Genomic DNA, 13,251 nt, shown 5'->3' with positions numbered 1-13,251 from the left:
GCACCATTGATTTGGGTGGGCCAGATTGCAGGAAAAAGTGAAAGTAATTTTTCACTTTTTCACAGCTTAGACAAAGACACAGATCAGTGGATTCCACATATTTGTGTCATTCCCATCTGTTCAACTGTCATCAGACTTGTTTGGATAACAATCACACCAACGTGGTTTGTTTCAGTTTTGAAGACATTGAAGGCATCATAAATTTCAAATGGGAGTTTCTGCAGTACAAAGGCCTTTTACTAACTATAAATCATCCTGCAATCTGAAATACACGATCCTCTCAGGAGAGCTTTTTTTTTGTAGTGTCAAAGCTGCTTTCAAACCTTTGAGGAAAAATGACAGTGAACGCAGAGTCAGCAGATACTTTACTTTGTCAGGCTTTTGATTAAAAAAAGTGAAAGATATGTTAAATCCTATTTGTGCATATGTAGATCATTGTAAATCCAAAGAGAGTGCAGCTTCCTGATAGCTGTCTAATATGATGAAACCATAAATTGAACACAACTTTCACAGAAAAAAAAAACAAGGGCAAAGAATGAAAATTGACTGAAAAAGCATTGCTATCATGATTTAAATATAAATAATCACATTTGGAAGCTACTTCTCAAGGTTTAGTCATGGGCTTTTACTGTGAAGTAGCCACATCTTATCTTATTTTGATTTAAGTAGAAGTTGGTCTATTTGAACAGCCATTTAAGTCACTAGACTGCTTATTTCACAGTGCACTGGTCAGGCAAAAGCCACATACAAGTGTAATTGTGTTGAGACTTAACCCTCCCCCACACACACAAACACACACACAAACACACACAGTAGGCCTTTTCTAATACTTTAAAATCCCACCAGGACTAAAGCAGGATGTATGGATGGTTCAGTCTTCTCATGGGGCCAAAATGGTAAACATGGAGACACAGAGCAAGTTAGTAGACAGCACCTGTAATGCTCAGGGTCGAACTTCAAGAAGGAAAAAAAGATTCAGAATAAAATTACCAATTTAAAAAGAAAACAAGAAGAAAACTAAACTCACAGTCTGAGTCAACTGTAATTTCATGCAGCTCAACCCCCTCCTCTCCATCACATTCAGTCTCTTGTGGTTACAGGGAAAAGGCTGTGAATGTGCAGGTCAATACAGCCCTTAATCCATGCATTTCATTAGGATTTAATAAGGTGTCACTGTGCAAAATGAGTAGTGCATGAGCTGGGCAGCGCTTCCCTCAGTCTGCAGAGAATGTCTGATAATCAGTTTGCCTTGTCATAAAGCACACATGTATTTATGGCCAAAAGGGTTCAATAGATGAATGAAATTGAAATTTCAGGCATGATATAAATGCCAGTAAAAGTGATCCACTAGGTCTGTATTCCTCCATATTTTCACCAGTTTATAAGACACATAACATCTTCATAAAGTCTGACAGGTTTAATCAAATGAATGCCTCAGTAAGTCATAAGAAGAGCATTCTTTTATTTTCATTTTCATCACTACGTGGCAGCAGCTTTAATTCCAGCGGAGTACACAGAAGGAGCATGCAGGAAAAAGTGATTCACAGACGAGAATTGATTTGTGTTTTGTCCTTATAGGGTACTTTACCTTAGTCTGACCCCAGCATTGAATCCCTCTAATTTTCCCCTCTAATGTCCCTACAGGATTTTATAGACGTTTGTGTCTTTATTTATTCAATGACAGCCTGATTTCAGGTTATAACCTTATAAAACCTTATGTGGCATATCTGGGTTAACCTAAGGCAAAGCAATTACTTACAGATTGTCAATGTAATGTTCATGTAAATTGAAAGAAAAGCTCAAATGGTTATTTGATTATGTAATGATTTGCTAGACAAACGAAACGAGGTTAAATGAAATACATGTATCAAAAGTTAATTATGGATGCGAACAAGTTGTATTTCTGCATTTTCTGTATTAATGTGTTTACTAATGAGTGATGAAATGTGATAATTCATCCTCTCTTATGCTGGTTATATTATTATATATATAATAATAATAATATAATATAATATTATATATAATATTATATATATAATACTTTTTTGATCTTCTCAAATTCCTGCTTTTTACAGCTACATGAAATATCAACACAACCAAGTATGATCATTTTCCTGCTGTGTTCACATGTATTAATTAATTATTCTATTTCACAGTTCTTCTATCAGCCCTACGTCTCCAGTAGCTTCACTATGTCCCATTTCTCACACCTTTGGGCCACGTTGAGAGCTGTGGATCCAGATGAGTCCAGCAAAGTCCTGTCTGCTCCGTTCAGCAGCAGAGCCTTTACGATAGGTGTGCAGCCGTGCTGGGCAGCCAGGTGTAGTGGGGAAGCATCCCCTGAGTTTACTGCATTCACATCTGCATGATGTGATATTAAGTGGAGGACACTTGGGAAAGTGACGCTGTTACACGCCGCGTGTAATGGCGACCATCCGTCACAGTCTTCTGACACATTGGGATCAGCTCTGGCTGCCAGAAGACTTGCCACTACCTTGGACTCACTCTGGTGGCAGGCCAGGTGGAGCGGGGTCCATCCGTTTTCACCTCTAGCATTCACACAAGCCCCCTGACCCTCCAGCTGAACCACAGTGGCCTCATGTCCCTTCAGGGCTGCCAGGTGCATGGGAGTCCAGCTTTGCAGGGTCCTGGAGTCTGGGCTGGCCCCGTTTGACAACAGCAGCCTACATATGCCAGTGTGACCCTTCAGAGCAGCCAAGTGGAGCGGAGTGAATCCTCTGCTGTCTGCAGTGTCAATATTTACACCACTTATCAGTAACTGTCTGACTATTCTGAACTGGCCTTCATCTGCAGCTAAGTGAAGAGCAGTGGACAGAGAGTCGTCTGTAGCGTTGGGATCTGCTCCATGAGAGAGGAGGAGCTTGGCGATACTCAGATGCCTGTAGGCGGAGGCAAGGTGGAGAGGCGTCCTCCCTTGTGCTTCTCGTTCATTAACTGCTTCCTCTGACAGCCGTGAAAGCAGCAGGCGCACCACTGTTTCGTGGCCGTTCTGGCAGGCCAGGTGGAGGGGCATCCAACCAGCTTTTTCCCGGGCTTCTGCTGCAGCTCCTTTGTCCAAGAGGAGGCGAACCGTTCTGTCATCGCCACTCTGAGCAGCAAAATGGAGTGCAGTCCACTGGTCTTCATCTCCAAGGTCTGTGGCTGCGCCATGGTCCAGCAACAAAGAGATGATGTCATGAAGCCTGGAGAGAAGATGTTTCATTCACATGACTGACAATATGACTGACTTTTTCATCCCAAAGAGGTCATCAGGCAAACAGCAGAGACCCTCCTGGGAGTGGCCTTAAACTCATTAGCAAAGAAGATGGGTGGGCTAATACTAACTAAAGACATACATCAACTATTGTGTTTGTTGTGTTATGGTTGAGAAGTTATTTTGTTTGACTAGTTTTTCACTGTGCGATATTAAGGTATAGGTGTGCAACATTTGACTCATAAATATAGCAGAAATCAAGTTTATCCTATGTAAATATGACTCTGAGTCATGACAGTCTGCAATGAGCGAGAAGCAGGCTGTGTCAGAACCGTGTTTACATCATGTTTAAAAGGACAGGACAGCCGGCTCTTCCCTTTGTGAACTAAAGCTGTTTTAGTCAAGGACTAGAGAAATGAAGAATAACAAAGCCTACTCACTGCTTATTTGGATGTCACATAAGCCTTTTTAGATCCAGTCATTCTGTGTCAATTTATATGTAATGTGTAGCTAACTAGAGCTTGCTAACATTAGCCTGCTAACAAAACAATGCATGCCACAGACAACTGCAGCTCGAGCCAAGGACATGTTTGTCCACTGCTTGCACTAATGTGTGCTTAATTATGGTGCATTCCATTTTACAACTCCTTCGAGTGAACGCGAGTGGAGGGGGTTGAAGGTGTGTGGCTGGAGGAGAGCGGAGGCTTCAGAAGTAGCAGTTTGTTTTGGTTTCATATTGGTGCTCAAGGGCGATACCTACTGGCTCAAAAAGTCTATCTGATTCGTTTATGATACTCTCTGCACAGTTATGTAATAGGCAGCAGATAAGAGCTGGTTCACTGCGACTGTGTTGTTTTGAAATATCATCTGAAAATACACAGCTCTGCATAACTATAGAAAATGATGGACTGGGCAGAGACCACATCTCTTACTGTGCATATTTTTGTCTCAGTCATTGATAATCACTGTGCAGTTTCCCTGCTTCACATTAGTTCTGTTTTTGCAGTTTGTTGTCTATTGAAGTGTTAAATGTGTATAACTGCTAATAATAATAAGTACCTATTACATATAAATAATCTTGGCTATGTACATTTATGCAAAAACTACATATTTCATGCTGCATAAATGTATAGACTCACTTCTCTCATAACCCCAACTCTGTCTAGCTTCCTGTGCTCTCGCTCCCTTTGCATCTATAACCATGAGAGTGGTATCAAGATCTCATCTAACTGGCAAATGAATGTATTCAAAATGTAGAAAGTCTTAGTGACCTTTTAAATGTAGACATTATAAAAATAGCCACTTGTATTCAATAGATACTTTTTTGTCACTTGTATAAAACAAGTTATGAATATTTCTTTGTACAAACCTTTTCAGAACGGCAACAATAAGAGGAGTGTAACCTCTTGTAGTAGTGGAGTTGACTTCAGCACCCAGATTCAGCACATGCTCCACACTCTCTGCGTCCCCACTGGCCACCGCATAGTGGAGGATGTTCATATCTTCTAAAAACTGTTTGTGTACGTGCTCTTTTCTCACAGACTGTCTGAAACTACCAAAGTCCTGTTTGAAGAGCAGGGAGATAATTCTGTCCTCGGAGTGCAAGTTGTCTGTGAAACAAAAGCAAAGGGTGTTATATGGGAAAAAGAACTGCAGGAATGGCTAACATAGTGTGTCAGAGGAATTAATCAAACTCAGTCTCCCTGTTTTATTGTGTAGTGCTGTGCAGAGTGTTGAAGTTGTTGGGGCTTTTTGAGAGCTCAGTCAATGTCAGCTGTTAGTGTAAATTGTACACATTCATTAAAACTTCAACAAATGTATCAATGTATTGTTATTTTAAAGGGGGACCTGCATGCAGGATCAATTTTTAAGTATTGTGAACCATCAAACCTTCAAAATTTGATTGAACATTTAAAGAAAAAAGGATACAAGAATGTGTATGGACGTTTATTCTACTCTCTGTTCTGCTGATATGTGTCTTTCCTTTTCAGTACAAAAGGAAATATTAAAAATGTGACAGCACTGTAAATAGCACTTTTTAAATGTCAGCCCTCCAGGCTTTGTACTGCAATGAACATGATTTTGCAGTCTTTTTCTTCCCATGTGTTTACCTGAGGGAAGGTCAGGCAGCTCAGGCAAAGACATCTGAAAGTGAAAAGAAAGAGAGGAAATATTACAAATGTTATTTGTTAGCTGTGACATAAATCATCACAAGTGGTTAATATGAACGGATATCAATAGCGTGGCTACTAAAGGATGTAAATGACTCAACAGTTTGACAGTTATATTATCAAATTGCATACATGATGACACCGACTGTTTCAAAAGACGGATGCATGGAGAGACTGGTTCAAGTGAAGCCAAAAGATTTAAAGCTCCCTCTAGTGGCTGGCTGCAGTATAGGTCTTATAAACCGCCTCCCCTATGTAAACATATCGAACGTGTGAAATACTTTCAAATTAAAATATACCTCAAATCAATTTTCCTAAAGCCCAGATGATGTTGTTATTGTAATTTATTGTTACGCTGATTTTTGGCCCAAGTGTTCATTTTCTGAGACCTTCAGTTTGACTTAGAAAACATGAATTATGTCACCATGAAGCACAAAATGGCAGCGCCCATAATTGGGGTATTTTGGCTTCATTTTTGTACAACGGAGAGACTTGGAGACTCTTCATCCGTGTTTATACACAGTCAATAAATATCACCTGCCTACACAACAATGAATATGGAAATTACCTTTCTTCTTTCAACTAGCAATAAGAATGACAATTAATTTGATAAATACCCATGATGGATGCCTACAGGAAAATATCCTACGATATCCTGTTGGTACCCTGACTTTTCATCTAAACCAAAACAATAATGATTCCCTACAGCCTGAACTGAACTTTAAGTGCTCATAAGCAAAAGTTTGCAAGCTAGCTTGTAAAAACATAATGGTTAACATACTAAATGTAAAACCTGCCAAACATCAGCTTGTTAGCATTGTAATAGCCTGTTGGTATGTTAATGTTAGTAATTGTGTTAATATAATAATGTCAATGTTTTATTACTGTATTCATCAAATGACAATGCAGCCTTTAAAGCGCCACATCTGGTAGCTGTTTCAGGTTCAACACTATCTGTGAACATAAATAAGCATTTCTATCATTGAAAACTGTTACTCTAGCTGTTTTCACATGTGCACTCCTGGAAATTTCTAGAGAATTCCAGGAGGACTGTTCCTGAAAACCTCCTGATCTGGTCGTTTACACATGCAGTGGGAGGATATCCCTGTTGGACTGGAGGGGAGGCAAGGCATGATGTAAGAAGAACAATGCAGAAGTAAAACATTTTTGTGTAAATAAAGACTTCTGAGGTGTTGGAAGGTAAAAAATTTTTTAAAAAAAACATAAAAAGAGATTCAAATTGTGATAGGATTCATTAGGTGGCCTGAAAAACATCTTTAAAAATAATTGATTCAGCTTAATGTCTTTATTTGTAAATGGTCGAATGCATTATAGGTAGTTTACGCTATAAACATAAAGAGTCATTTTTATGTAAGTTAATGTTTTTCTGCTACCCCCAAGTTGTAAAAAAAACAAAAAAAAAACAGTTACTACACGTTTAAAGCAGTACCAAATTACCATTTCACAAAGCTGCTAGTGTGAAATAAATTGTTTTTGTAGTGTAAACTAGAGCAGCACTTTATCCCACAGTCGTATCTCCCGTTATCATCCACTGAAGTGGAAACTTTTCTTAGGCTTCAAAGGAAAGAACATGGTGTAATAAAAATGGAAATAATACAAATCAAAAGGACTTAGAGAGGGCAGTTCAAACATCCAGAAACACTGTGCGTTCATGGGAAAACTGCCTCTGCCATGCATTAGAAAACACTGGATAACAATATATATTAATATGTTTTATAATAACAAACTGTTCAGATGTAAGCTCTTGCATGGTAACTAAAATCCTTTCTCATACAGGCATCATTAAAACAGCAGCATTCACAAAAATCAATTGAAAAGTTAAATTAATTTCAACAATGGACTCAGTGAAACGAAGGGTTTTACAGGCTTTGTGTTATGAATTATGCTTTCCCCTCTAACTTATAACACAAAAAACCTGAGCTGTTCATTAAACCAAAGGAGGAGATATAAACATCCAAGCATAAAATGAAGCAGGACTTACTTCATGTTTTGGTGAAAGAAGCGATGGATAATCTAATTTCAGTCTGCCGTCACTGTTTGACATCGTGATTGGTCCTGGGATCTTCAGGACTTCACTCAGAACTTCTGTTTTCCTCACAGTGTCTGCAAACAAAGCAGCAGTCAGGGAACAGACTGTTCTGAATGTACCTTAGCAAACAAATGTTTTCTTCCACTCACTACTGCAAAACCCATAATACTGTGATAGCTGTAGCACTACAGAAAATTAATGGTCATGCATAAATCAAGGGCCGATTTTTTTCCAGTAAATTGCAAACACAGTTTTCGATTGCGAGCATCAAAAATCGAGTTGCTGTTGTTTATGAATAAACATGACACTCAATTGTTTTAATTTAGATGACCTCTCGGGGGATAAGTGCCTGTCTCAATAAGGGTGACCCTCTTGTGTTAAGATAATACAAATTTTGTGTTGTTTTTTTAACATGGTGCAATTCATAGACCTCTGATGTCGCAAACTTCTGTTTTTTGGGATTTTATATCGAATGTAGATTAATTGAGAGAACAGTACCAAATGGATGTCAAGGCAGCGTATTAAAATGATACTGTAATACTACATAATTAGATGGGTCACTTTTCCATCCATTAGTGTGTGAGAGTCTTAATATCGAACATCATAAGTGCTTTTTGTTTGAAACACCTTTTTCCTTAAGTGCTTCAGTTTGATTAAATCATAACATGGCTTTGTTACACTGCATTGTTTTTTTTTTAATGAGATGGGATGGAGGGATTAAGGTAATTAAACACAACACAAGATGCAAGGTTTCTTTGTTCCTGTGACAGTTCAAGTAGATTTAGGTCCATGAGTTTGATTTGCATACCTGAGAACTGCGGCCTCTTCTTGTGGTCATGGTCCCAGCACCGCCTCATGATGTGGATCATCTCATCACACTCAGGGGGCCTCTGTTCAGGTAGCAGCTCCACAGAGGGTCTCTTACCATCTGACACCTGTAGGAGCACAGTGGTCACACTGCACCCTGGGTCAAGAAAACAGATGTCAGACACCAGGTTCCATATAGATGGACTCGTGCAGTAGACACCAGACGATTAGAGCAGGCTCCCCTTTTCTTCAATGCAGTTTTTGAATATTTTGTCAAAGGGCCACTATGCTGAAATATGTTGAGCATTCCGTTTCAAACAGCATTCTTCAACACATCGTGTTCCTCAATGAGTTATGTTTCAGACGGGGGGGGGGAAGGGTTAATAAATAAAAAAAATGAAATAAAATAATTCCTACCAGTATACGGTTTCTGCTGAGTCAGAATCTCCCAAATCACAATTCCAAAGCTGTGGATTAAAGTGGATAGAGGCAATTCAGTCTTCATTTTTTACTAATGCATATCCTACATTAAGGGAAATGTGTTGCAACCTAAATTTATTCAAACATCGCGACAGAAATCAAATCATAGTTGTTGTTTTTTAAAAGTGTTGAATATAAAAAGTGAAGAGAGAGAGTATCAGCTATGGGTGTTATAGAGTATGCTACAGGGATACATGATTGTTGAAGTAAATAAGGTAGAGAGCAAGGTTGCCCTGTGTGAACTGTGGATATAACACTGAACCAGAAAGAAATAGCAGTGAGTGGTAATGGTGTAATTTCAGAAATGCCCTTGGTAAGTCACCTGTAAATATCAAATGCAGTTCCTGGAGGATCAGGGCTCTGAGTGAAGGTCTCTGGAGGAATGTAACTTATATTTCCTCTCCCTGTCAGATTCTCCAAGAACAACTTCTTGCTCATGCCTTCTTCCCAGTGGATTAAACCAAAGTCTGAAATCTTAATAGAAAAAAAGGAATTCCAGAGTTGTACAAGCTTTGCATGTTTTACTCTCCAGAGCACAGAAATGTCAAAAGACCTCATAAGTATGTACGATCTCCCTCTGAGTTTCACTGACCTTGACATGCAGATGATCGTCCAGGAGGATGTTGGACGTCTTGAGGTTTAGGTGGAGGAGTGGAGGTTTCATGCTGTGGAGGAAATTCATGCCCATGGAGGTTTCATGAATCATCTGGAACTTCTTTGGCCACATCAAGGTGTGACTGGCCAGGAGATTGTTCAGCGATCCATTAGTCATGTAATCCATCACTAAGGCTGTTGCTTCGTTGCACAGTCCGTAGATGGGCAGGATGTACTTGAATTTTACTTTGGCAATGTTGGACGCCTCCTCTGTTATTCTCCTGTGATGAAAAGAATAATGGTCAGTGAGTCTGTGTGGGCATTAGGAATATATTTTTAAAACTTGCCCACAGGAAATAGATATTCAAACATTATAGAATTCCAACAACAAATATCATATATTTTAAATCCTACCTGTAAAAGTTGTTTGCACACAACGTTGTGTCAAAGCTTTTCAGGGCACAGTGAAGCCGCCAGAGTTTGAGTTTGACCATATACACCTGACCAAATCTGTTTTCTGCCACTTTAATCCAGTCTGCCTCAAAGTCGTCCTTCTCAAAGTTCCTGAACTTCCCGGGGGATTCATCAAGGCAATCCATGAGTCTGACACAAGCCCCCACAACACACTGAGTGATTAATCCGGCACATAAAGAGGGTTTATCCTCCAGATCAGCATCGATCAGTGGCACAACAGGAGCTTGTGTCTCATGCAGGGAGAGAGAAAATAGAACATGGTTACACATTCAAATCAGTTGCGGCTGACTGTTTAAAAGGCCTGTTCAGTCACATTCATACTTGGTTACACAGTAGATCTGTGGGAGGAGCTAAGACGCAGAACTGGTTTGCACTGCAATGCAGTAAAGCCTGTTTTTATACTGTTGACTAAGGTTTCAGTCTTTCAGACTTGCTGTTGAACTTCTTATCTCACGATACTGAGACTGACCTACATCCATCTGAAGGCGATCTAAGCAATCCTTAGAGTCCAGCACCAACAGAGAATCAGTTATGTTGGTTTGTATAAAAGAAAGGGCCACTGAAATATGGGTAACTATATACAGAGGGCTGCCTAATGAACCATTCACTTCTATCAAACTACTTCAACAAGGCACTTAACCTCCGGCAGCTCCTATGTGATGGCTCAGTAGCCTGCAGTTTTATAATATGGCTGTTCTCATTGCATCTGGGTGTGAATCGAATAAATGAAACAGTGATTGTGTGCGTAAGTGCGTGTGTGTGTTGTTCAAACCAAGCCCTCCCACACAGATTGTTCATAACATAGATTGTTATTTTCACACAAAAAGACAAATGAAATACCTGTAATGCAAATGTATAAGGAATGTTTTCCTTATAAACAGCAAAGAGTCACCGATACCAACACTTGTATATCTGTAAAGTTGTATTTACTGTAGCTGGATGTGTCACTCAATACAATTTCTTAGCAGCAGACATGTAGCTTCCCGGGGTCTTATCGTGCTAAGGACAAAAACATGAATACAATTCATGATAAAAGTTGATGTCCTATTTAATTAAAAAGCCGCCTTGGCTTCAAACTCAATAGACGAATAGATTGATAGCACTTCTGGTTTTGAATATAAAACTACAGCGAACAGAAGGAAAGCTTAGCTCAGCAAGATATCTGGAAACATGTGGAAGAGTCTGGATCAGTCCAAAGGTAACAGAATCCACCTCCCAGTTTTTATGCCAAACTATATGATGACCAACAGCTGTACGTGTAGTTATTTTATAACATGAGTCCTTAAAATTGGTATTGACTCTTTAAGTATACCTTCTACTCTTAATAAAGTCAACAGAATGTGAATGTATTCATTCAAACAGTTTTTAGTAGGTGGATCTTTTCAGCAGTTTTATTTCTGAGAACAATTTCCTATCTGGTTTGTGGACTGATTTATTTTCCAGCTGGTTTCTTTGTGATATCAAAGTTATTCAGAGGAAAGTCATCTCAATAAAGATTTCCAAGATAATAAGCAAACAAATTTTATTTGTTATCATTCAGCTTCCATTCATGGACAATATAAGCTTTTGTCTTTTAGTGTCAGTGTACCATAACAATATTGATTTTATATTGTACTTTGATACTTCAATGATTTATTGTGTAAAATAAAATAAAAAATGCCAATGTAGAACGTACACAAAACTGAGCTTAATCTCTGTCATCTTAATCACTTTCAGCCACAGTGGCAGGTTGTCTCTGACACGGAGTAAACAAAGTGAGATTAAAACTTTTTGATTTGTTTTGGGAGGATTCTTGTTTTCTATAGACAACAAGAAGGGTGGTAATTCATTTGAATTAAACTCTATGTCTGTGTGTTTGCTAGCTTTGATATCAGATAAAATCATATACTTCTTGTAATACATGTATCTCTCTGTAAATAGGTCCAACGCTGTGAGCTAACTCGAAATGTCTTCACCAGTAGTCCAGGCACAGCGATCTACAAATTGCAACATTTTCAGTTCCCAATGCGTGAAGACATTTACTCCTTTCTACCCTGACTTCCTGTTAGACCTTGCGGTTGTGGATTGCATCTCTCTGCATCATTAAAGCAGGGTGTTCTTTGTAAGAACAAATTTTAACTCCCTGGTTTATGAGATATAATTTGGGTAAACAGAGGCTCATCAAAAAGACAGGCGATCAAAGCAAAGACGTCCTCAACCACCTTCCTTTTGTTCCCACCTGCTGTTCTGTTTTATGGGCTCGTCAGTTATATTTTACAACCTCTCAACCCCTTTACTGCATAATTTATCTAGGGACACACAGAAGGTGTTTTGCTTCTATGTGAAAGAATAAGATAAAAATACACAAACACATCTGTATAAATGGCTCCTGTGGTAGGCCACTCAAAGCTTTGCTAGTTGATACGCATATGTCGGCCAATCTCTCTCGGGTTGCCTCCTTCCATACAGATAGCACATTTACATTCAATCTGGTTTCTGCTGAGTGCATGACGCAAATCTTAACCACAAGCTCACAATTGTGGGCTAACATCACCGGGCATCTCTGATCATGTCTATCTTCCTCTAGCTGTCATTAACTGTACATTAAATGTTAAATGGGGTTCATTTGGATTTCTGTCTATAATGTATGCCTTCTGAGAAGCGGCTATATTATTCTTCATATCTTCTCTCCTTCTTCTTCTTCTTCTTTGCTCTGAGGTGCGTCTTTGTTCAGGCTTTCCTTTCAAAGAGTCAATTTCGTATTTATAATTCCCCTTTAATAGGATTCCTTCCTCTCTGCTTCTTTAAAATCTGCTGGCTCACCCTGCAGGGAGGTGGCAGGGAGTCGCTGCACCTCTTTGGGATTTGAATTAAGACGCACCCCAAAGAGGCGCGGTACCAGAGGTGCATGTTTCTGTGTTGTCATCACCCGGCCACAGCCACTCTAAATTGAAGGTTCCACAAACACATTGTTACATTAAAGGATTACTTATTAAATATCGAGCAGCACACAAATAAATTGAACATTTCATAGCTTTTTATTATGTGTTTGGATGAAAGATAAAAAAAAAATACATGAGCAAAATAATCAATAATGAATCAGTGAAAGATTTCAGTGTCAGTGTTTTTTTTTAACAATTTTCTGCCCATGTGTTGCATTAAAACCTGCTATGTTGAATAACATTGAATCTGCTAATTCGCAGAACTCCTCAAAACACATCATTCTCCCAAGTACTCTAAACCTTTAGCTGCCTCCCTCAGTGTATATGCTGGGGTGCTAATAGATGAATTTAACGTTCTCTGACAGCCAAAGCTTGATGCTTTACTAACTCAAACTGTTATTTAGGACAGACCCGTGGATTGATGTTCTGATGGAAACAGGTGCTCGTGATCAGATTCCTGATAGGCTACCTGAGGGGAGATTTCTGTCTTCATCGATGGGGACCAACATCTTGCAGCTCAGCCGGTGACATTAGCAGGCT

At 39.2% G+C, this 13,251-nt stretch overlaps 1 protein-coding gene across 1 annotated transcript; it reads right to left on the bottom strand.

The window, feature by feature from the left end:
- Positions 1-352: 352 nt before the first annotated feature.
- ankk1 (ankyrin repeat and kinase domain containing 1) lies at positions 353-10,062 on the bottom strand. The gene is made up of 9 exons (XM_020653701.2): positions 9,731-10,062; positions 9,315-9,597; positions 9,045-9,196; positions 8,660-8,709; positions 8,244-8,399; positions 7,388-7,509; positions 5,326-5,359; positions 4,584-4,824; positions 353-3,203 (listed from the first exon to the last, which is right to left on the bottom strand). Exons 1-9 carry the CDS (start codon positions 10,057-10,059, stop codon positions 2,171-2,173), a joined length of 2,400 nt encoding a protein of 799 aa, XP_020509357.2. The 5' UTR covers positions 10,060-10,062; the 3' UTR covers positions 353-2,170.
- Positions 10,063-13,251: the final 3,189 nt, after the last annotated feature.

Source organism: Labrus bergylta, chromosome 11, assembly GCF_963930695.1.
Source record: "Labrus bergylta chromosome 11, fLabBer1.1, whole genome shotgun sequence".
NCBI classification, from domain to species: Eukaryota; Metazoa; Chordata; class Actinopteri; order Labriformes; family Labridae; genus Labrus; species Labrus bergylta.
The sequence above is the reverse complement of the archived record's forward strand: the minus strand, read 5'-3'. Positions and strand labels throughout refer to the sequence as shown.

Excerpts from the sequence above, each read along its gene's own strand:
- ankk1 (XM_020653701.2), bottom strand. The coding sequence starts at position 10,059 with ATGTGTAACCATGTTCTATTTTCTCTCTCCCTGCATGAGACACAAGCT. Across the intron at positions 8,710-9,044 it reads ACTGCATTTGATATTTACAG|CTTTGGAATTGTGATTTGGG; the intron begins GTGACTTACCAA and ends TTTAATCCACAG. Across the intron at positions 4,825-5,325 it reads GCTGCCTGACCTTCCCTCAG|ACAACTTGCACTCCGAGGAC; the intron begins GTAAACACATGG and ends TTTGTTTCACAG.